This window comes from Cibotium barometz, chromosome 29, assembly GCF_041138505.1.
Source record: "Cibotium barometz isolate CiBa-2024 chromosome 29, ASM4113850v1, whole genome shotgun sequence".
Taxonomy (NCBI): Eukaryota; Viridiplantae; Streptophyta; class Polypodiopsida; order Cyatheales; family Cibotiaceae; genus Cibotium; species Cibotium barometz.
The window spans coordinates 13,783,513-13,808,487 of record NC_141074.1 but is presented as its reverse complement, the minus strand read 5'-3'; the positions used below and the strand labels follow the sequence as shown (position 1 = coordinate 13,808,487).

The window sequence follows — 24,975 nt, the reverse complement described above, 5'->3', positions numbered from 1 at the left end:
GTGGTAAAAAGACACGATTTGTTGCCCTGTGGGGGGATTTCTCAGATGCTATTTGGCGGGGGCCTTTGCGTACTCATCAGGGGCCCTTACGTACATATGCTCGTCGCCCTTTGGGTCCAGGTTCCCAGCAACAGACTAGGATTGAGAGACCGGGAGGCCAACTTTCTCAGGGTACAGGGGCTCTTGGGGTGGATAGAGTAGAACGCTATCCTATTAGAAGTCGCCTAACAAAAGAAGCACAATAACAGACTAGGATTGAGAGACCGGGAGGCCAACTTTCTTAGGGTACAGGGGCTCTTGGGGTGGATAGAGTAGAACGCTATCCTATTAGAAGTCGCCTAACAAAAGAAGCACAATAACAATTGTCTCGTGTTTGGTTCGAAGGGTGAGGTCATCTTGCTATGGGATGGTCATTACCCTTCGGCACGTGCTCGGGAACTCCAAGGGCAGTCTGAGATCACAAATACCATGTCGAAAAATGCAATGCTTCAAAAGGTTCGTGATTTGGCAGATTGTCCTGGGCCTAGTACACGGCCTTGTTGATTCCTTTTAGGCTTATGAAAATTGTACAATGGAATGTAAAGGGTATTTCTTCGCGCCAAAAGCAGTTCAGGCTTTGGCGTACAACTTTTTGTCATGGTTGGGATGTTTTGTGTGCAGTCGAACATAAGCAGCATAAGTTGGCTGGCAAAGCCTATGTATATAAGGGGTTTCATGTTTTCTACAGCGGACATCCTGCTTCGCAATCAGGTGTTATGTTTGCTGTTCGTTCGCAGTTTCAGCCTTCTCTTGTGATTCAAGATGTTCATGGAAGATTTCTAGTGATACAGATTGTTTGGGATGATACGCCTTTATGGTTGTTAGGGTGTATGCTCCAAATAATGCTCGTGCACGCCGTTTGCTGTGTAATGACTTGTGTGCTCTTTCAATCTCTTGTGATGGGAGACTTTAATATGTGTGTCTCGAGGGAGCAAGCCACGTTGCCTCATTCTGTAATGGATGGCCCAGAGAGAATGGCATGGGAACCTTTTGCAGCAGCAAGGTCGCTAAAACAAGACATGTGGTCTTGGTTGCATCCAAATGAAAGGGGTTACACTTATGCCTCACAACAGTTTCGGGGCACTTATGCTAGATTGGATAGGATGTATATTTTACATCAAGATCTCTTTTTGCTAGAGGTTCTTACTATGATGGTTGATCAGCAACAACAAGTTTTCTCGGATCATTGGCCGCTTGTGTTTGAAATGGTCTATCATCCTCTGGATGCATATAAAGGCTTGTTGGGACACTTGCCTTTGCGCTTAAATCACACTTTTTTGGAGCATGAAGTTTTTGATGTTTATATGCGTCAGTTGATACGGCATTTCTCCACAAGAGTGTCCATGGCTGATTATCATGCTTGGCCAGTGTTCCTTACCAACACTCGAAAATTAGCGCGGCATTATGGTCTTGCTAATGCCTCTATACAAAAACAGCATGTGGCTCTTCTTGAGTCGCTTTTAAAGGGCTTGCAGGCATTCATGTTTACTGACTCTATGGATGCTGAAGTTGTGGATGCCATAGAATGGCTGAAAAAGGAGCTATCTAGGGTGCAGGAAGCACAATATGTTTGCTTTAAACTACTTGCATGTCTTGATGCTTTGCGGGATGCTAACTGTCAATCTCATCGCTTCTATGATAAGTTGCATCAAAAACATATGCGTGAGAATATTGTTAGGCTGATGGATACCCAAGGCAACCTTGTTACTCAACCTTCTGAGGTTATTCAGCATTTCATCAGGTTTTATGAAGATTTGCTTGCCCCTCGAGAGGATGTCTCGCCGGCTGTCCTAGCTGCAAGGGAGTCATTGTTTGCTGAAGTACGATATCAAGTTGACCTTGATGTGGCGGTTCAGCTTAATGCTCCTGTTACTCAAGGGGAAGTGGAAGCAGTTCTCTCCAAACTTCCCATGGAAAAGAGCCCTGGTTGGGATGGTTTGACAAATGAGTTTTTCCGAAAATATGCTGATCAGCTTGCAGAGCCTTTGACGTTTATTTGTCAAAGGGTTTGGGATGAGGGATATATGCCTGCCGATTGGAAGTTGGGCATACTTCGTTTGTTGCCCAAAGTTCCTTCGCCTACTTCTTTGGCTCAATGGCGCCCAATCTCACTTATGGGTATTATGTATAAAATCTTTACAAAGATTTTTGCCAATCGCTTCTGCAGAAGGTGCTTCCTACTCTTATTCATCCATATCAATATGGATTTGTGCATGGCAGGAATATTTTGCATAATATTTTTAATGTTCAAATTGGAGTGGATTATGCCAAGGCAAAGAAGCAAGAGATTGTGATGGTGCAGCTGGATCTTGAAAAAGCTTTTGATCATGTGAGCTGGTCTTTCCTTTCTCAGTTAATGACATCCATGGGCTTTGGTCCCAAAATGGCTAATTTGGTGCATTTACTTGGCTCTGGCTCTATCACGCAGATTATGCTCAATGGACTTTCGGATGGTATTTCTCTCACCCGTTCTCTCCGGCAGGGCTGTCCTCTTAGCCCTCTTTTCTTTGCCATTGCCACTCATCCTATGTTATCTCGCCTAGATGCTATGGCATCGCATAGTGAAGTGGTTGGTTTGCATCTCCCTCATGGCAAGCAATTGGTTACTCAAGCCCTTGCGGATAACACTTTTATGTTTCTCAGGGCCGAAAAAGCCAATATAGATCGAGCAATGGAAGCTTGGAATAATTTTGCATTGGCTTCTAGGCTGAAAATAAATTCAACAAAATCAGCCCTCATTGTATGCACGGAATTTGATCTTGAGGCATTAGGGTGGCAAGGCCGTGTGGTGCATACAGGAGACATTGTTCGTCATCTTGGGTATCCGGTGGGTGTGGATGTGGATCCCCAAGCGCTTCTTGCTTGGATTTCTGCTCGGATCTCGGTGCTCGAATCTCGGATAAATTTGTGTATTGGAAAGCTCAAGGGTGGCCTATGCACGTGAGGGTTAAGGTAGCTCAGGTTATTATGCTTAGCATGATTTCCTATTTTTTGCCTTTGCTACCTTGGACGCACAAATCTCTTCTCTGTTTGGTTGCTCCCATTCGGTTTATGCTGTGGAAGAGGCAAGGAAATATTATGGGTCAAACATGGATAGCTTGGAATCACATTACGATGCCCAAAAGAATGGGTGGGGTTGCTTTACTAGATGTTCGCTTGCATATGGTGGCGCGTAGGTGGGCGCTTTTTCAGGATATGTGCTTGCAGGAGCAGCCTTGGGTATTCATGGCTCGTGACTTGATTGAGTTGGAGGGATTGTCACATGGACGGACACGTGTGCAGGCTTCATGGTGGGACATTGTGAATGCGGCTCATCCTATCCGTATTTGCTCATCTCACATTTTATCGCATATTCTCCTTTCTTGGCATGAAGTTCTACTATTGGCTCGGTGGGATCCTGGTCATGAAAGACTACTTTTGAACTCTTTGCAGTTCGAAACATTTGTGGAGTCGCGTGTCATTGTTTGGCCAGACGAGGGCCAGACAGAGATGCTTCATGCATACGACTCAACCGCATGGTCAGGTTAGGCTTGGTTAGAATCCGAGATGCTGTGATACATGGTTGTGATAGGCCATATTCGTTTCGTCGTATTCGGCAACACTTTAGGGTTCCTCGGACATTTCAGCCACTATGGGTTGACATCATGCATGCAGTTGAGCCTTTTACTCCATTGCCTCGGCCATCTGTAGATCAGCCTTGGCTTGATTGGACACTATGTAAATCTGGTGACTTGATATCACTTTTAGCTAACCAGGTCTATCATAAGCTCGTATCAGAGAAAGATTGGGTTTCAGCCAAGGCCAATAAGGTGTGGGGATTGCACAAGTCTAAATCATGGTGGCAGAAAACTCTTATGCGTGGTTGGCAGTCTAAACTCCCTTACCAAGGTAAGGTTTTCATTTGGAGGATGTTGGTGGGAGGGTTACCTACACGGGATCAGCTCAGCCATCGTAAAATTACATTAGCCTCTTGCTTCTTCTGCACGACATGCACTGAAACAGTTATGCATCTGTTCATGAGTTGTCCAGTGGTCCGTCAGATTTGGTCTTTTGTCTCTCGCGTTTGGGAGGCAGTAGAGATGTCTACTGTTTCGGCTCATCAATGGATATTTGGGATTTGTCCTCAAGTCATTACTTCGGACAGTCACCTTGTGATATTCCATTTCCTTAGATAGACAGGACTTTGGTATATTTGGACTACATGGAATGGGTTCATCTTTGATTCCTTGTCTGGAATACATGGGCACATTCTACGTATCCGCGGTTTGCTGCTTTGGCAGTTTTCTTCTCTTCTCTCAGCTCAGCTACTGGATGCAGATGTTATTTCGTTATGGTCTACGGTGGCTCGGCTGGCTCATCTTTGATGCTTTTATCTGGGATGCTCATTTGGCTAGGAGGCTTTCTTATTAGTGTACAGGTTTGCATGGTCATGATCCTTTAGAGGATCTTTTGTGGGGTTTTTTTTGGGGCCATAGGTTCTGTGTGAGCCATGTGGCTGATGTACATTTTTACATATAATATAAAACACCATTTCACGAAAAAAAAACGAGAGAGAGATGTGTATGTATATGCATGGTTGGGGTCAAATGAGTGTGTGTGTGCGCGCGCGTATGGTGTGTTCCTTCCTCCAGGCACCTCAAGGCTTACCTCGGCGCTGCTTCAGTCCGCTCAGCCCTTCAGCATTGCCTCACATCCCTTCCCTTGCTTCACCTCTGCTTGAAGGCGAGCAGATCTTGTTCGTAGCCGCTGCCTCTGCTTCTGTCCAGCCTCACAGCTTGTGTGTGTGCATGCGTGCGTGTGTGTGTGTGTGTTGGGTATCTCGGAGACTTTGTGTGTACCCATCGTGTACGTGCACCCCTGTTTGTGTACCCGCTTGTGTCTGTGTGTGAACAACCGTTGTGTGTGTGTGTGTGTGTGTGTGTGAACACTCACTTAATGTGAGTACATGTGAACCACCTCTTATACCACTTAAGTGATATCACTGGTATAACCATCAATCACTGCCCTAGTAAGTAGAGTGTTGAGAAAGATAAGGCATTCTGCCTATAAAAGCATTGTACCTTGTGAACTTCACATCGATCAATATAAGCATTACATGGTATGTTGAAATACAATCTCTAGAGCTTTGTTCTTTTATCTCTCTCGACCCTTTTCTCTTTACTGCACACATCATCATGTATTAGTTTAGCCTGCATAGCTTCTAGTGTGCTAACCCTAAGCGGCACGCCACAATCGGTATCAGAGCTAGCTTGCTCACTGAGCACTGCCACCCCAGAGCCACACACTAGCTGAGCTCTGCCGTTGCCGTTGGGCGCACCACTACCGCCCAACCCATCGTTGGTGCTGCCTGTTTTGTTGGCGGCACTAGTGCTCAGCGTTCCTCCACCACCGGCGCTGTTCAGCCCGCTCCACCCAGCCTACTCAGCCTGCCTCTAGTCCTGTCCATCGCTGCCGCCACCTCCTGATGCTCGCTGGCCGCCGCCGCTGCCAACAACTCCTCTCTTGCTCTGTGCGCCTCTCTAGCCGTCCAACTCCTGGTCACCTGTTAGCAAATCCTCTTCTACCAGTTTGCTTCCATGCACATGCTCTGCTGGCCACTGTCTGCTGGCCACAAAAAGATAAGGTTTTTGTTATTTTAGGGAAAAAGCCCCAAAGGTTTTAAACCTTAGAAAGATAAGGGCTCATTTATATGCTGCTTGTTCACATGGGCACCCTTATATCTTGGGCCCCACCGACTTCATTGACATGTTTCATCATGGACTCCCATGACTTATTCATCAACTTCTACACCAGCTTTTGGATCATTATCTGTGCATGGGCCAAGCTGCAGTGCCATGGAAATGACGCCGTAAAGGGTTTGCATCACCGGCATCCGAGAGCGGGTCTACCCTGACTTTCAATCTATTTATGTTTGATTGTATGTGTGTGAGCATCTAGGGTTCTCTGCCTGGGATGCCCCCCAAAACGAGATGTAATAATCTCTTGTGTGTTTTTTTTTGTGTCAGTTTTATGTGTTTGTTCCGCCTTGTGTTATAAAAGGCTTCAGTACTTCAATTTACCCCTATTTGATCAAGGGGGGATTGATCTTTGAGTAGACTGATGTAAATGGAAGCCATGGGTGGTCAAGATCTAGACCTGTTCCCTAGACCTCTGAGTCTCTGCGTGTCCATGCTCGTTAAGAAGCCTCTGAGCCATGCTTGTTGAGCCTCTGAGCCTTTTGAGCCAAGCTCACTAGCCTTTGAACCATGATTACTAGCCTCTCTTTAGATGGAGCATTAGAGTGCAGTATTGAGACTTATGTAAGTGAGTTAGTACATGTGAATCACCTCTTATAGCCACTTAAGTGTTTGTGTGTGTAAGCAGTGGCGTCACTGGTATAGCCAAGTGTCACTGACCTAGTGAGAGTAGTGTTGAGAAAGATAAGGCGTTCTTCCTATAAAAGTATTAGACCTTGTGAACTTCACATCAATGAATATAAGCATTTCATTATATGTGCAAATAGTCTCGACTTTGTGTTCTTTTATCTTTCTCTACCCTTCTCTCTTTACTGCGCACATCATCATGTATTAGTTTGAGCCTCCATACATGCTGGTCTGCTAATCCTAAGCCACAATGTGTGTGCGTGTGCTTTTTTCAAAGTCCGTTCCTCATCTTCTTTGGCATTGCACGGAGTCCATAAATTGCATGCCAGATTTGACACTTTCATCATTTGGATGAGATATTGGGCACTTTGGACTATTTGGAAGGCTAGGAACCATACTATGTTTCGACAACCTTCTCTGGATGCTTATGCTTTCTATTGTGCCAATCTTCGCTAGTCCCTACATGACTGACAGCTGGAGGCTATCGACATCCCACAGTCTAAAGTCTTTTTCTACTGTTTTTAGCTTCCTTCCTTGGATGACTTCTCTTTGAAGTACATTCTTCCCATGTATATTGTTTCTTGGCAATAGAGGACCTGTTTTTGCACACACACACATAAAAAAGCATGTGCATTTTTCCCTCAACAGTATTTGAAATGGAATTGCAGCAATATGCAGACTACTTCTGTCGCATGGAGATAAGGTACCAAAGGGAATGGATCCCAAGAGACTCAAATAATCGGCACCTGTGATGCCACACCATGACAACCCTGATGCAAAGTACCTGTTTGATGTGGACTTTGAGGAAAGTCAAATTGCATGGGATAAACCTAAACCCACTTTGAAATACAAAATTTCAATGCACACTAGACTGTTGAAAGTTAAAAAATTCTTGGAATGTACGGTCATTTCTTCTTCTTCTTGGGAAAATACCTAGTGCAAATGATGTTGCTCAATGGGTTACGTACTTGCTTGGTGGATGCTATGTCGATGGGGTTTATTATGCTGCACATGGCTTTTGTGAAGTGCTACTCTTAAAACCAATATACAAGCATCAATTGTTAGGAAAATCGCCACTGTCTATGGCCGTCAAATGGTACACGTGGTCACGAAAGACTATCAGGCACTCTTAAAGCGTTAATGCCCGGAATGAGTTGAGGTGATTAATTTCCCGGTAGATTTCATTGATGCAAAGATTGGCTCGGATGTTGGGTGCTGCCCTCTGCCCCCACGCATATTGGATAACAAAAATAGATTTTGCATTTTATGGGATACAGATAAACCCACCCCACCATCCATTGCAGTGGAGGTTGATAATGTCAATATGGGAGAAAAATATAATGAGCTGAGAAGGGGAGTATTTGGAGTATCATGGTAAACTTGTCAAAAGTTTGGACATTTAGCCTCTAATTGTCCCACCCTTACGTTGCGGCCTCTTGTTCATTCTATTCCTCCGCCTTTGATTGTGGAAACATCAATAGGACAAGCGCAGCCTACTCCAACTAAAATAGCGAATACAGTGCATGTTGCTAACACATGCATGCAAATAAGAGCAAGAGCAAGGCAGCCAGCTCATATGCCTCCTAGAATTGAATAGATTGTAAAAAATTCAGTAAATAAGGATAAGAACGTGATAGATGCGGAGGGTTAGCAAACCCCAAACCCTGAAAGGTTATTTCTGTCACACCCCAACCATTTGTGTGGTTCAGAATGTGGACCGAAACATCTACCACTCAAAGCAAAGCTTGCTTGTCCAGAGAAGTTGATACAGGAAAGCTCTAGGCTGCATTAGTCCAAGGTAGAATACAAACTTTACAGAATATGCAAGCAGACATTGATATGGCGTGCACTTAATTTTAACTTCTCAATAAAATGATAATAAAGGCACCTCTCAAATACATGTCATATAATGTACAGGGTTTAAGTAACTTGAATAAATGGAGGTTGGTTTGAGACTGTGTACATAGAATGAAGCCACACATAGTATGTCTTCACGAACATAACCAACATGCTTTGGCTAGCCAGACTGGATTCTTTGACTGGCCAGACTGGATTCTTTGACGAATACTATATACTTATGCTAGTTCTTCTACTTTCTCTGGTGTGTTCTCTTGTCAGATAAGAATTGCAGTGGCTTACAATGATCCAGAAAGCACATTACTCATCGTGCATTGTATGCTCAACGGTGAGACATGAGTTTGCATCCGTTTATGCTTCCATGGTTTCTGCATGAAGAGCTAGAATGTGGTCACAATTGCAGCATTACCCTTGGTTGACAACTGCCATCATATGTGGGGATTTTAATAACTCCTATCACACATGATTGCAGCTGACAGTGTTGTCTGGCGAAATGCAATAAGTCACAAGGTTGCACTTGACATTTGGACGGCGATATGCACTGATAAGAAGGGGTATACCTTTCATCATAATGCTTACAACTTACAGGGCAAGGCTTGACAGATTGAATGTTGCTCGGATTGATCCTTGTACATGTAGAATGTGGGTGGATTACTCTTTGCAACTCTCTGATCATGCTCCTATATGACCGAGTTTGTACTTTGACATGCCAGTAGATGATTTACAGCTATCAGTTAAGCGATTAGTGTTGATTAACAGCAGTTAATTGATTTACAGCTATCAGTTAAGAGATGATTTACAGCTATCAGTTAAGAGATTAGTGTTGATTAACAGCAGTTAATTGATGCATCAATATTTCAAAGACATGGTTGCCAATGTAGTTCTTGCTAAGATAGCTAAAATTTATGAAGATATGGATATTGGTGATTATAAATTATGGCAAATGATATATGGGTGAGGAGAGAGAGAAAGAAAGAAAGAAAGTTGTATTAACGCCTACAAAAGGCCAAAATTCAACACCTGAAAAATCAGTTGCAAACTCTTGAAGAAACTAGCCATGTTCATCCCTTGTCTCCTTGTCCCTGGTCTCCTGTACAGGGGTAGGTTGCCCGTGGTAGGCACATGTGAAAGCACGAGGTGTGGGTCATCCCACATGAGGGGATTGTTATGCCTATGGGCTTTTTGTATAAAAGGGGTTTTCCCTACTCTTAAAGGCAATAAATACAATCCACTCACTTGTTCATTTTCTCTTGTTTTGGGCATTCAAGTGGTAGTGCTGATTTCTGGCGATCCTGCTGGGGAGGGGTCGAGTTTCCATCACTCCCCCTCCCTAGGCTTCCGTGTACGCATACTAGCTTTGATAAGCTGCTGCCTGCTTTAGCATGGGGTGATGCGTGCTTGCAGCCTCTCGTTTAACATAGGTGCTTCCCATAGCTTCCGTCGTGCTGCTTCTCACATCGTGCTGCTGCTCCGCGCCCAACTCATCCCCACCTGTTCGCTGTGCTTCCCGCCATGCTAAGGCCGCCCCCACTTCTGCTGATCCTCGCCCCTCTGGTCGTCGACTATCATGCCTGAGGTCAACAAAATCCCAGTCGCGTACCAGTTGACAGCCTCTCCTCCCAACATTCGCTGGGAGAAGGTCTGAAGCGGTGGTGCCCCACTTCCAGCCAAACGGAGGTGCCGCGTTAGCATGGCAAAAAATGTGTGAAATGGCGATCGTAGGTCTGATAGAAGCGCACCAGCAAGGACCGTCGAGTGCAGAGGCGACCAGAGCGCTGCACGGTTCCATTTCTACTCTCAGAAGGGCGCAGCAGCAGCAGCAGCCGCAGCCGCAGCCGCAGCCCATCTCCTACTGTAGCCGGGCTACCTTCTTGGTGGCTGTTTTGTCTTGGTGGTGGTCTGCACATGTTTTTGGTTGCTGTGGCTTGTGTGGTTTGCACGGCTGCTAGGGTGACCCTCATCTCCTCTATTCGCCTCTCTTCCCATTGCCTCACTCTGCCATACTTCTTGCTCACTTTTGGAATCGCCCCTTCTCACAAATACTCACCTCCTCAAGCCATTCCAGCTTGCTTCCCCAAACCTGCACACACCCCCCACCCGCTCTCATCTCCCACCCACAATCGCCACTTTCTTGCCCTTTCTTGCGCTTCATACTCGCCTCCCACCTACCCTTGCCAATATGCTCGTCCCTTCCCGTGTGCTCCCCACCCGCTCTCACCTCCCACCCACAATCACCACTTTGTTGCCCTGTCTTCCTGTGCTTCAAACTTGCCTCCCACCTACGCTTGCCAATATGCTCGTCCCTTTCCCGTGTGCTGAAGCCACTGCCAGGACTAGGATTGGTTGTCACCGGCACCTTGTCTTGTCCTTGTTGGCCATTCCACTAGGCACTGTCTACCCAGTCTTCGCTCTGTGCGCCCATTTACACCAACTGGCCGTTGCAAGGGAGGCCGTTCCACAAGATCTACTCACTGAGTCTGCCCCCTTTCGCATAGGCTAGCCGGCGCCCTTTGCAACTCGTGATGATGTGGCACCAGCGGCTCGGCTTGGCTTCCTTTCACACTATCTCCTGCCTTGCAACTTCCATATGGTTGTTGGGCACTCGACACAACATGTCATGTTGGTTGGGCAGAAACACACTGAACACTCAATCCAGAAAATCCTAACCTATTCATGAACGTAGAAAAGGACAGCGGGTCCAGTTGGAGGCTGTGCTGGAGAAGGGATCTGATGTCGAGGGCACCCAATGCTCATTGACAGGGCCGTTACTCCTACTTCTATTTTGACTTCATCGACACCCTCTCTTTTTTTTTTTTCCAAGAAAAGATCCTTTCATTAGTTATAAAAAACGCCCGTAGGGCTACAAAAGATCCTCTCCTGCTCACAAGAAAAAATAGAGCAGAGAAAACAGCAGGGCAGCCAGGGAGACTCTCCCTAGGTGCTGAAAAGTACAAGTATCAGTACAAAGAACTGAATGGCTATATCATACAATAGGAGGGGGGGAAAAGCCAAACAGGTAGCCTGTAGTGCCAGCGGGGGGACCCCGCGTGAAGGGTGTAGAAGGGGCCGCTGCGCCAGGTGGTGTGAAAGGCCTGGCGCCGCAAGATCGCCTCATCCGAGTCGCCCCGAATGCAGTCGTACTGTCCCCGCAAGGTGTGGATCAACTCCTGCCAGATCCCCCGAACAGTCTCTGCTGGGGGGCTCTAGTCTCTCCTTAAAGGCCCTGAAACACCGGGCCTTCCAGGTGAACCAGATGGTGATGCTACTGAGGAGCTCCCATCGTAGATCCCTCTCCTGTGTCCAGCTGGTGGACGAGAAATCCGGTGTGAAGGAACAAGGTGAGGCTGGCCCCTAATGAATCTGATGGCCTGGCTGTCCTGCTCCATCTCATAGCCCATAGCAGGCCCTGACGAAGTCGACCAAGCAGCGGCACCCACGTACACGTACCCTCTGGAGAGAGGGGGGCGAGAATACGCAGCATCCGCAGCCAAATCAGCTGCGCCTGAGGGCAGTCCCAAAGGCAATGTCTCTGTGTCTCCATAGGGTGGCCGCATCGGACGTAGGCCGTCGGAAGACCGCTGTAGACAAGCCAGGTGCCAACTGTTGAGCCCCTGTGGGCGACCAGCCCCCACTGGAAAGTCGAGATCTTGCGGGCCTGTCAACTAGCCAAGAGCCGGGCCCAAAAATCCTCCAGAAACTCCTGTGAGAGTCCTTGTAGCCGCCAGTGTCCCGCTGCAGCTGGAGAGACCATCCTCCTCGCCGTCAAAATATGCCGTCCTAACCGAACAGTATACTGAAAAAAGGTAATCTCTGTGGCCTCAAGGGATGCATAAGGATCGTGTCACTTGTACTCACCAGGGTCCCACTGTAGCCAGGCCAAGGGGCGCGCTACATATGCCCATATGCGCCAATCCGGGAGCACATCTGTAGGGTCTGGGTCAATATGCCACTTCCGAGAAGCGGCGGCCACTACCCGTATCCTTTGAAAGGTGCACACTGCAACCAAAGGCGACTCCACCTCCACTCTCTGAAGTCTGCCCTCATCCTGAATCTCATAGTAGAGGCATCTGCCATCCTCAGTGCAAGCTCTGACAGCAATCAGGATCTCCAACTGTGTAAAGGTTCCCATCCACCGTGGGGCTGCTAGCTCGATAAGCGTGAACCACTCCTCTGTGAGTGCCTCCTGAATGTCATCCCTCATAATCAACCCCCCTCTGAAGTGACTCAGCCTCTCCACCTGGATCTCCTCTGGTAGACTGCAGAAGGCCTGCCAGTCTCCAAAGCTACGTGCTGGGCCTGCCGCCAAAGGTCCCCAGGCTAGACGAGGCCGAGAACCCAGCATATGACCCTGCTCTGTGCGAACCGCTGGGCTCCAGATGAGCGGCTGTCTGACCCGCTCCTCAACACAAGAAGAAGGTCGCTGAGAGAGCCCCGGTCTCAGCAGCTCCCAAGCTCTCAGGATGCTCAAAGCAAATCTGTCCTTCCATCCTCTACTGAGGCCTGTCCTCCTTATCTCTATGAAGATCCATCGAATCTCTGGTGCCCAAGTGTCCCCTGCTCGGGGAGTCCAAGCCTGCAGCCGCTGCAAGAGAAGCTCTTTCCAAGGCTCAGCGCCTGGAAGCAGCCCCCGAACAATAAGCTTCCCCAATAAGGCTCTACTCTGATCGACTGGATCCATAATGCCGAAGCCTCCTTGAGCCAGCGGAAGTGTAATAATTGCCCATGCAACCTTTGCTCGAGCTGGCTGACCGTCCCGTCCAGACCAAAGAAAGTTCCTGATCAGCCTCTGTACCTGGCTGATGCAAGAGCTCGAGAAGATCTAGCAAGACGTAATGTACCACATGGTCGCTAACAGCACCTGATTTGCCACCACCACCCTCCCGGCCAAGGATAGTCGAGCTGTACTCCAATACAAAAGCCTCTTCCGAATGCTCAGAAGAAGCGGGGCAATCTGCTGCTCAGGTGACAAATCTAGTCCAATCTGGCATCCCAAATACCGCACTGCTGTGCAAGGAGGAATCCATCTAAAGCCGGGGTCCGGGCTCCATGCCGGAGTGGGAGCGCTACTGATCCAAAAGGCCACTGTCTTGCGCCAATTGATCAATGCTCCTGAAGCTGCACTAAAAACCTAGAGCGACTGCTCTGCCCGAAGAAGATTGGCCTCCTGGCCATGCAAAAATAAGCCCGTGTCGTCTGCAAACTCAACATCGAGCAGGTCCTCCCCCCGAACTGGGAGCCGGAGTCCCCTCAAACCAACCTCCTCTGCCGTCAAATACATGCTCATAGCCTCCGCAAAGAAGAGAAAAAGAAAAGGGGTGAGGGGACACCCCTGATGGACTGATCTGGTCAGCTCAAAACTCGGCCCCCGTCCTCCTGCAATCAACACCTGGCTGCGAGCTGTGGAATACAGAGCCGCCACCCCTCTAATCCAACCTGGCTCAAAGCCGAGGCGAAGCATAGTGCCCTCTAAGAAACCCCAATCGACTCTATCGTATGCCTTCTCAAAATTGAGAAGCATCACGACTAAGTCCTCACCAAGAAATCTAGCTCGGGCCGTCGCCTCCCAGAAGGTGAAAATGTTGTCAAGGATACTACGCTCCTTGACGAATCCTGTCTGGGTAGCATGAATCAACTCCCCCAGGAAGGGCTAGATCCTCAAACTCAAGGCCTTTGCTAAGACCTTGTAGACAGTATTGAGGATCGTAATAGTTCTCCAATGCCGAATATCATCTGATACTCCCTCCCCCTTGGGGATGAGAAAGATCAAGCCCTCTGAAAAGCTCTGTGGCATCACCCCAGTGTCCAAAACATACTGAAAGCCCCTGCGGAGGCCTGGCCCCAAAAGGTCCCAATAGCGCATAAAAAAGGCACGCGTCAGCCCGTCCTCCCCTGGGCAACTATGGCGCGGCAGGACCCTCAAGGCCTCAGCAAGCTGAACCTCTGAAAGAGGCGCACCAAGGACTGTACGCATACGATCTGTGACCCTCCTCTGCACCTGGGCCCACACCGTCTGTCTGCAAGCATCCCGAGTCTCAGTGGCTGGCTCCGCTGAAAGCAGGTCTCTATAGAACCCAGTGGCAATGGCTCTGATCTCCCCGGGCTCAGTAGCTACAGACCCGTCCGGCCTCCCAAGCTGACGGACTCCTGCTCGAGCATGGCGGGGTCCAGTAATCTCAAAAAACTCCCCAGTCACTCTATCCCCAAGCTGCGTCCACTGAGAGGCCTGACGACGATAGTAAAACTCATGTCTCTGCTCCTCTGTCTCTCTAATCTCCTGGCGTGCCTGGCTCAACTGGGACGCCACCCACTCACATGCAGGCTGCTGCTCCTGAAGGCACTGAAGCGAAGCAAGGCTCGCGAATCTCTCCCAGTCGTGTCAAAGCTGCAACGTGCAGAAAAGAGCTAAGCTCCATGAGTCCCTGGGCACACTGGCCTGCTGCATCCTGGTCAAAGCACTGACTATCATGCCAGATCCTCTCAATGTCCTCTACGAAACTAGGATCTGTAAGTACCCTCTCTGGGATCCTCAACTGCAAGCTGGGCTCCCGTGTCCTCTCCTCAAGCGTCAAAATAACTGGCGCATGATCTGAAAATGAGGTGCCAGCGAGAATGCCAACGGAGCCCCCTCGCTCCCCTAACCAGTCGCCCACATAAAAGCGATCAATCTGTGATAGATTAGTCCCTCCCTGCCGGCGATCCGACCAAGAGAAACTAAGACTGTCCTGAGAGCGGGAGAAGGCCCCATGCTGCCATGCATCAGTGATCCTCAGTGACATGCAAAATCGCTCCCAAGCTGCAAGCTCCGTGCCGTGCACTGTAACATGACTGCCTCCCACCCTATCAGCCGGGTCCTCAAGCATGTTGAAGTCACCCCCGACACACCAATGTGCGGCCTCTGGCAATGCATCCGTAACCTAGGTCCAGAACTCTGCTCTGGCACTAGCATGGTTGGGCGCATAGACGTTGAGCACGCTCACTAGCTCATCATGCATCCTCAGAATGACATACTGTGCTCTACCAGGCACAATGATCCCTCGATCCACAATGGCCTGCCGCCATACATCTGCAATGACCATGCATACTCCTCCCTGTCCACCCAAAGGACCAAACCCTGCAGACCAAAAGGTGTCCCATCTACCAGGCATCACCGAACCATATCTCCGGATCCTGCTCTCACCCAAGTGGTGCTCCTGCATCATCAAAATATCAATGCTGCCACCACCAACTAGGCATCTCTGAAGCTCCTGCCTCAAGCAACCACGATAGCGTATATAATGTGCTCCACCAAGGCCCTGTACATTCCATGAGATGATCCTCATGGATGACCTGCTGAGGTGGATGCTGTCTCAGCCGTACGGCGGGCCTTCGCAAGCGGCTTGGATGGAGAATAGTCCCCATCCGAGCGGCTGCGAATCTGCCCACCCGGTGTACTACAAGAATCACGGATCAGGCGCCAGTGGCTGTATCCCATGGCGACTGCCTCCCGCTCAGACAGAGCAACCTCGTGTATACATACATATCCAGGGTCGCGTGCTAAGTCTGCCACTATGCGAACGACCAAATGACGAATCCCTGAGGCATCCACACTCCCGGGATCCAAGAAAAAATGAGTCAACTCCCATAGTCGGCCTATCACATCTGTCACCTCCAGATTGCTCACATGATGAGAAAACTCAACTGCCTGAGTCTTCAAAGTGCTAAGAGCGAGCTCTAGAGTCCACTCCCGGTCGCATGGGCCACATAGAGGGAACGAGAAGGCCACCGCTGAATCAAGTGCCTCCTCCCCGCGGGCCGGAGGAATCACTACATGAACTCTAATGGGTGCTGGCTCATGGGGGCCCTCTGCTCCAAAAAGCCGTGTGAAGGCGTAATCAAAAGCCTCCGAGCGTTGCCTAGTGCCGAGGCGACTCAGTCGACTGCGGATAGATGATATCCGTGAAGCCCGAATCGGCATGGTAAGTCTCCTCTGTGGTGCTCGAGCGAGGTCGGTGCTCAGCACCCTCCGGACTGCAGGTGAACGCCAGGGGACTGCCAGGGCCTCCCGGGGAGGTGAGGTGGGCGGGGGGGGAGGAGGGGGGGGCGAGGGGGGTGGAGAGGGAGCCGCTGTTGAAACCGGAGCGGGGACGAGAGGAGGCGAAGGTGGAAGCGAGGTGGTGGGGGGGGACGGGGGTGGGGGGGGGGTGAAGGAGGGGGTGCTGGCATCTCCTGGTCCTCAGTCGTCGCTCGCAGGGGTCTCCTCCTGGAGGGGAGCAAAGATGTTCCTCACGGGAACCCAGTGATGCTGAGACTGTGGCTGCTGCTCTGCAGCGGTCTCTGGGCGTGCTGCTGTGGCTGTCTCCCTCGACGGCGCCCCTGTCCAGGCTGCCACTCCGAGGTCTCTGTGGCCTGAGCAGGTGTCCCGGAGGTTGCCTGCCGAGCCGCATCTGTGGGCGGGCCATCAGGGGCCTGTTGCTGTGGTGAGGGTCGGGGTCTCCTGCGAGGGCAGGCCTTGGCCAGATGACCGACTTGCCTGCCAAATGAAGCTCGTTCGGGAGCCCCGAGAACTCCACTCTCTGATCAATCCATCCCCTCCCTATCCTAGGTAGCTGAATGACCTTAGGAAGGGAGGAGATGTCAGACACCAAAACTCTGATCGAAGGTAGCCCAGTTGCTCTGGCCACCACTGAAGCTGCTGTGGGGCCAGTCTCTAGTACCGAGCCCACCAATGCTTCTAGTCTAGAGAGGAGCGGAAGATACTCCCGGCGGAGTCCAGGGAAGCAAACTGTAACATGGAAAAGGCGCTCTCCCTGCTTGACCGGTGCTGGGTCAAAGCCATGCTGCCAAGGTCTGACGAAAGCCCGAGCACCCCTGATGTCAAGGGGACTCATGGCTAGGACCTTGGCCACGCTCTGGGCGGTCTCGAACTCGATCTGGTAATGTCCACGGCCCTGTAGCTGTACGTCCAAGATCTTGCCCACATCTGCAAGCAGGCGGGCCTGGAGAAGATCCCGGATCTCTCCTTTGCTGGGGCGAGTGCCGACTATACGGCAGATGGTGGAATGAGCCTGGAGGCGTTCCACCTTTGTGGTGAGGCTTGCTTCCTCTTCTGGTGAAAGAGAAAGCCTGATGGGGGTGTCCTCAGGGGCGGGCGAGGGGGCTGCGGGGGAGTCCCTCTGAGGCGGGGCGGGAGGAGCCTCCATCAGAGTTTGAAGCTATGGCGAAGGCGAGGCGAAAGCGGAGATCCTGCAAGAACCGAGCTGCACACAGAGAGGCGGAAGACCAAGGCCGGAGAAAAAGGAAACACCCCCCTGGGGGCGGAAATCAGCAAGAAAAGGGAGGGGGGGCGAGGCGGCGAAGGAGAAGCCCTCGGGGGGGGGGGGGGGGGGGGGGGGGGGGGGGGGGGGGGCGAGAGCTGCGTGCAAGAGGGGTGGGGGGGAGAAAAAGCTGGCGGAGGGGGGGGGGGGTCGGGGCGCTGCAGAGGGGAGGTGGGCGCGAGAAGGAAGGGGGGGCGCGAAGGAGAGGAGGGGTGGCGGGTAGAACAGCGAGGGAGGGGGGCGCAGTAGCGAGGGCAGGCGGGGGGGGGCAAGGGGGGGTGCGAGGAAAGAGGGGGGGCGCGAGGGGGCGAGCAGGCAGGTAGGCGGGGGGGCGCAGGTGTGCAGGTAGCGCGAGCAGGGAGGGGCGGGAGCTTCAGCCATCGACACCCCTCTCTTGAACATGTGCATAGTGCTTTCATTCCCACTTAAGCATGTTTCCATGCTTACATTGGTGTAATTGTTCATTCATGTGTATATGGTATTGATATGTGTGTGTGTGTGTGTGTGTGGTGTGTGTGTGTGTGATTGGTGTAACCTGCTCGCCTGTGGACCTGCTCGCCTGTGGACCTGCTCGCCTGTGTGACCTGCTCGCCGGGACCTGCTCGCCTGTGGACTTGCTCGCCGGGACCTGCTTGCCTGCGCACGTGTCTGAGAGAGAGTAGATTCTCCTTACGCTTTTCCTCTGGCTGCAGCTCTCACCTGTGTGTGTGTGTGTGTGTGTGTGTGGTGTGTGTACATACGCGTGTGGCGTCGCTGCTCGACTCTGATCGCCTGCGACTTACCTGTTTCTGATCTTTACCCGCCTGTTGGCCATCGCCTAAACCTGCTGCCGTTGAATGCTCTTGCTGCCGGCTGGCCTCCCCTGCCTTGCCTCTGATAGAAGGTTAATTAGTCGCCTCTTCTGGTTTTGCCCAGCCTCAGATCTTCTGTGTATGTGTGTGTTGTCATCTTTAGTTGCCCTCTGCCTCTTCGTCCCTGCTCTGTGTGTGTGTGTGTGTGCAGTTCTGGGGATTATAGAAAATTTAAGGTGTGCATAATGGAATCGCCTGAGCTGGCCATTTATAAGCGTCGGAAAGCAATGAACACCTCGAATTTGGATGCCATGTCTTTGATTAAGGAATGCCTGCGTGAGGATTTCGAAGAAGCAAGATGTGCTTGGGAAGGACCTGCTCCAGTCACAGAAGTGCGTATTCCGGTGCAGGAGCTCATGGATCCGGTTGCGCAGTATGCATTGAATGCAGTGATTCTCTTTTTCCCGGGCAAGATGCCTAGTGCACAGGATGTGGGACAATGGGTTGATTTCTTGCTTAAGCGTCAAGCAGTCCGGGGTGTTTATTTTGGAGCAAGAGGATTCTATGAGGTCTTGTTAGCAGACATGGAAGCTAGAGATGCTTTGTTGGAAATGTCTCCCCTCTTCTTCAATACGCAAATGACTCATGTTCTTCCCTGGGCTCTTACTAAAGATTATCAGAGCCTTATTCGACATAAGTGCCCGGTTTGGGTTGAAGTGGTGGATTTTCCTCGTACTTGGCGTCATTTTCTTCCTTTGTTGGCTGCTCAATTGGGCAAAGTGATTTGCCCCCCCAAGTTGGATGCCAATACAAATCGTTTTTGTATTCTATGGGACACTGATCTTCCTGCTCCTATGGGCATTACCGTTGATTCTGGGGACACAGTGGTCGGAAAGCGACCATTCAAGCTTAAATGGGGGAAATTTGCCAATTCCTGTTTTCGCTGTGGCAAATTTGGTCATATGCAATCTGAATGTTCTGAACCAAATCTACAACCCCCTCCTTCGGCTGTCCCTACCCCTCAGACTCCTCCTCCAGCGAAATCTTCCCCTGAGGCACAATCTAAAGGTGCTTCTGCATCCACATCAACAACTGGACTAAATAAAGGTAAAGGGAAGCAGTCTCAAATTCCAAGTGTTCCTGCTTCCCCGAACATCAAAGACAAGGGCAAAGAGAAGCTTCCTGCTATTCAGGCGTGGATAGTACCCAAGAAAACTGTCAAAGCACGTACTCTACCATCTTCTCGCAATTATGTGCCCCCCTTGAAGAATGTTGCTCAGCAAAAACTGCCTTGTAATGATAACTCTTCCTTGGCTCAGGCCTGGGATAAAGTTGTTCGATCCTATAAGGAAGTAGTTACAGGGGGCACCGCTTCAACGTCGGAAGGCCATCACTTGTTTCCTCCACATTCGAGTTTTGATTTGGCAGCTGATGTTTCTGCGACAGATGCGGATGTGCCCATGGGCACGAGTTCTTAAGCTTTCTGTTGGTTTTCTCGCCTGAAACCGATCCCGTCAAGTGGGAAAGACTCCGTTGGACACCCACACACTTAATAGCACAACTTTAAAACCACAAATATGAAATGGACAACTTAAAAACAACTTGAATTTAAATGAGCAGAAATGGAAAAATGGACACCAGCACTGGGGCCGGAACGGGCCGACCCCCCCCTCAATATATGATATATTTATTGGGAGTATTTAATGAATACAATGCTCCATGGGTTCTGAGAACCAGATAATGTCCATGTACATATGAAAACAATACCAAACAAGTAGGCTCGGATTTCGATGAAGAAAACTCGAAGCAGAATGACCACTAGTGTGGCCCAATCGCTACGGTCCTGTGCTTTCACTGGACTCCGCGGAGAGCGCCTCACTGGTGTTCCGAGACCACGCACAAACAGGCGCTCTCGTACTAACGCCTGGCTCTCCCGATCTCAGCACCTTTGGACCGAGGTTTGCCAATACAGCTTGGACAACCCGGCACCGAACGGGTGTTGGCCGAGCGGGTTGAATCTTTTATCAGATTTAAACATATAATACTTTACTCAAATCTGAAAATCACTTACTTGTGGATGGTATACCCGAGGTATCTGTCTGTGTGTAGCTACCAGTGGAGGATATCAGGGATGTAGTCACCTGGCTGTAGATGAACACTACAAGCGCCTGCAAGGGGCAGCGTCGTCTGCTAGTACTGGTATACGCCGCCCTTGTAGACAGCAGCACAGCTCGTAGTAGTAATCACCTGCTGATTAGATGCAACACCTGGCTGTAGGAGTAGCCACCTGTGGTGTAGTGAGAGCCCACAGGATATGCAGCGCAGCCACCAGTGTAGTTTATAACCGCCAGCAGGGGGTATAGAAGTGCAGTCGCCTTAAGGTAGTCAGCCGTCTGTGAAGAGCAGCAGCATGCGTGGAGTTAACAGCCGTAGAGCAAACAGCCATCTACCACAGTATTCAGCCTCCTGTAGAGAGGCAGGCGCAGCCAGCAGCAGAGGGTCGCCTCCATGAAGAGCATGCGCCAGAGTACAGGGGGAAAATGACAGCGCCAGCAGCAAAAATCAGAGTGGCACCGCCCGCAGCCTGGTTGCTGTAGGAGCAGGGGCACATATGGATTCAGCAGCAGCCGCCTAAGAGCATGCTTGGCTGTAGCCAGTCCACAATCGCCTCCAAGAAAGGAAGCGCAGGTTGGTGAAATAAACGCCTGAAGGAAGCGATGGATCCCCACGCTTGAGAGAGAGATTTCTTTTTAATTAAAATTCAAGTGAAGTTAACCTTAGAGATACTCACGCATGCATGTGGGGGATTAGTGGGGGTTGGTGCCCATGCCCACCCCCACACTCACTTAAAAGTGAGGCTCCCCACCTTGGCCCCAAAGTGGGTGCCCACTTTTAAATAAGTGTGAACCCCTAACCTTATAAATCAAAGGGTTAGAATATAAAACATTAAAACAACATGTACCATATACTTACCACCTGTTCACATGCACTGAAACTCGTCAGAATACAGGGCAAACTTCACGACTCACTGGCAGGCGTCCCCGCTCAGTAAGTAACACGTCAAGCAGGCAAACACACAAATACATGTCATGCGAAAACAGTTTCAAGCATACAAATCATGTGTGCATGTGCAAAAAGTAACATGGACATATCTCCCGTTCATGGAACATGTACAAAATATCTGTCGGCACAAAACTGGCACGACATAAAACATAAAAACCTGGTCTTCCTATGGAGTGACAGTCCCATAGGTAAGACACAGTTCCAGGCACGAGTTTCCCTAAGGTGTGACAGTCCCATAGGTAAAACACGGCACGAATACTGGCTCTTCCATGGCGTGACAGTCCCATGGATCGAACACAGTCCAGGTCATACACGGGTGGCACTGATCTGGCTCCCGTCCATACGACACCATCCTGCTAACACACGGGTGGCACCAGTCTGGCTCCCGTCCATGTCAGCAAAATACTGGCCTCTTCACATGAGACACCGGCCTGGCCTCAAGTGATCGAGACGCAAAAACTAGGAATGGACCAAATGGTCGGCCAATTGGTGACATCCCCCCGGGCTTCTAAAGAGTTGACCTCAACTTAAAAGCCTCAAGATATGCCTGCAACAATTGCGGATAATCTGCAAAATAATCCTCATTTACCCATTTGGCATCAATAGGCAAATAATTCTTAAACTTCACAAGGTATCTCCTGGAAAGCTTTCCTGCAGGTAGCTTTCTCTCCTTGTGAAAAACAATCTGTTCTGGCTGGAGGATCTCCTCAAGCTCTTCAATTTCCGGCGGATCTTCTGTGACAGGCTCATCAGGATCTGGCCCCACAGATTTCCGAAATAGACTCACATGAAAAGCATTGTGAATCTTCCAATGACTAGGTAAAGCAAGCCTGTAGGATACTTCATTGATTTTGTGAATCACTTTGAACGGTCCATAATAGCGAGGAGAAAGCTTAGGATATGATCCTTCTCGTCCTGGCCTCTTCCGAAGCCTAGCCTTCTCAAATTTCAGCAATACCCAATCACCCTCTTTGACTTCCATGTCCCTTCTATGCTTGTCAGCAGCCATTTTATGCTTATCCTGAGATCTGGCAATGGCTGTCCGCACCTGAGCAAAGGCAACATCCAAGTCACGAACATATTCATCAGCTGCAAAAATCTCATCCTTGGTACGAAGGATGGGTGGCAAGACCACTCTGCCATAAATAATCTCAAACGGAGCCTTTCCTGTGGAAGCATGGATTGTATTGTTGTAGGCAAACTCAACAAGTGGAAGATACTTCTCCCATGCACTCTTTTGATCTGCTACATAACACTTCAATAAATCCAACACAGCTGAATTCGCAGCTTCACTTTGGCCATCCGTTTGGGGATGATAAGCTGATGAAAACTCAAGCTTGGTACCCATATTATCAAACAAAGCCCTCCAAAATAGGCTTGTAGTCCTGGGATCTCTATTCCCAACAATGGATTTAGGCATACCATGATGCTTGAAAATATTAGCAAGAAAAAGCTTTACCATATGATCAGCTTTAATGGTTTTCTTGACGGGCAAGAAGTGAGCTTGCTTGCTAAACCTGTCCACAATAGTCCAAATAGCATCATTCCCATGCTGGGATCTAGGCAAATCCATAATAAAATCCATCGTGATACTTTCCCAAGGTTGCGAGAGAATAGGCAATGGCTGAAGCAAACCTGGAGGCTTTTGCCTGTCAAATTTCACCTTTTGGCAAGTAATACATGCACGCACATAAGCCTCAATGTCTTTACGCATGCTTGGCCAAAAGAAATACCTCTGAATCATGCGAGTAGTAGGCATAATACCTCTATGACCAGCATAAGGTGGAGCATGACATCCGTCCATAACCTTTGGACGCAAATCCTTCACCACACATAGGCAATTATCCTTCAAGAGATATCCCTCGTTGATAACATAAGAGGCATGTGAATGACCAGCCATCAAATCAGTCCATATATGGCAAAAATCAGCATCCAAATGATACAAATCTCTCATAGCAGATAGATCTCCATGAGAGGCCACTGAGACTGCAGCAATATAAGGCCTCCTAGATAGTGCATCGGCCACCACATTTTTCTTTCCTGGAGTATGCACAATCTGAAAATGAAACATGGAAAGAAAGTGTGCCATTCTCATCTGCTTCTCTGAAAGCGTGGTTTGAGATAGAAAGTATCTCAAGCTTTGATGATCTGTCTTGACTACAAATTCAGCCCCAAGAAGGTAGTGTTTCCAAATCTTTAAGGCGTGAATCACAGCCAAGAGCTCTTTCTCATAGATATCCATATGAAGCTCAGCATCATGCAAACGACGGCTCTCGTATGCAACTGCATGCCCTTCTTGATTTAGGACAGCTCCTATGCAATCACCACAAGCATCACATTTGACCACGAATGACTTGTGCAAGTCAGGAACAATCAATACTGGTCCACATATGATCGCATGCTTGAGCTGCAAGAAAGCATCCTGTTCCTTTGAAGTCCATTTGAAAACAGTTTTCTTCTTCGTGAGATCATGTAGAGGAGTGGCAATCATAGCAAAATGCCTTATGAAACGCCTGTAATACGAACATAATCCCAGAAAACTACGTACTTGATGTACGTTTTGCAATTCGGGCCAATTCCGAATAGTCTCGATCTTTGCAGGATCCTTTGTAACTCCATCCTTGGATACAATATGTCCCAGATAATGAATTTCAGAAAGGAAAAACTCACTTTTCTTGGCATTGACGAAAAGTTTATGCTTCCGCAACTCTTCGAACACTGTGACCAAATGAGTTCTGTGTTCCTGCTCATTCTTGGAGAAAACCAAAATATCATCAAAGAGACTCCTGTAAACTTGCGATGGGATCGGAATATCCTATCCATCATTCGATTAAAAGTAGCAGGAGCATTGGTGAGACCAAAAGGCATTACCAAGAATTCATATAATCCGAAGGCTGTCCTGAATGCAGTCTTATGGACATCTTGTGGCACCACTCGGATCTGGTGATAACCACTCTTCAAATCAAGTCTGCTAAAGCAGGCTGAACCATCAAGCTTATCCAAGATATCATCAATACGTGGAATAGGAAATCTGTTCTTGATGGTAAGCTTGTTCAAAGCTCTATAGTCTACACACATACGGAATGATCCGTCCTTCTTTTGAACAAGAAGCACAGGAGAGCAGTAAGGTGAGGAACTGGGCTGAACCAAACCTTTCTCTAAAAGCTCGTTTACCTGCTTCATAATTTCTTCTGGTTGTGCAGCACTTACTCGGTATGCGGGTTTGTTAGGTGGAGAACTACCTGGCACAAGATCTATACGGTGATCTTCGAGCCTTTGGGGAGGTAATTCACCTGGCAACGAGTCAGCAAAACAGTCGTTGAATGCATTAAGAAAATTCAGCCTATCATTAGACATAGCATCAACATTTTGATGATTTGGCACAAGACTATCACGCACAAAAACCAAGTACGCTGAAAGACTCTTTTTCATTGCTTTATTAATTTGGATGTGTGATACAACTGGGATAGAATCCCCTTCTTTGCCAGCATCAATAAAGTGCATGCGGCCTTTATGCATAAAAGAAATCATATTGGACTTGTAGTCTTTGCGGGGCTCAAGCCTATGGTG

The 24,975-nt window shown here is 49.2% G+C and overlaps 2 protein-coding genes across 2 annotated transcripts in view; one reads left to right on the top strand and one right to left on the bottom strand.

Annotated features, from left to right (window-relative positions):
• LOC147621872 (UDP-glycosyltransferase 85A1-like) overlaps positions 1-24,975 on the bottom strand; it is a 68,675-nt gene that overhangs the window by 2,388 nt on the left and 41,312 nt on the right. The window lies entirely within an intron of this gene.
• Positions 18,069-19,835, top strand: LOC147621873 (uncharacterized). Its single transcript, XM_086823627.1, has one exon. It carries the CDS (start codon positions 18,588-18,590, stop codon positions 19,818-19,820), a length of 1,233 nt encoding a protein of 410 aa, XP_086679753.1. The 5' UTR covers positions 18,069-18,587; the 3' UTR covers positions 19,821-19,835.

Excerpts from the sequence above, each read along its gene's own strand:
- LOC147621873 (XM_086823627.1), top strand. The coding sequence starts at position 18,588 with ATGGAATCGCCTGAGCTGGCCATTTATAAGCGTCGGAAAGCAATGAAC.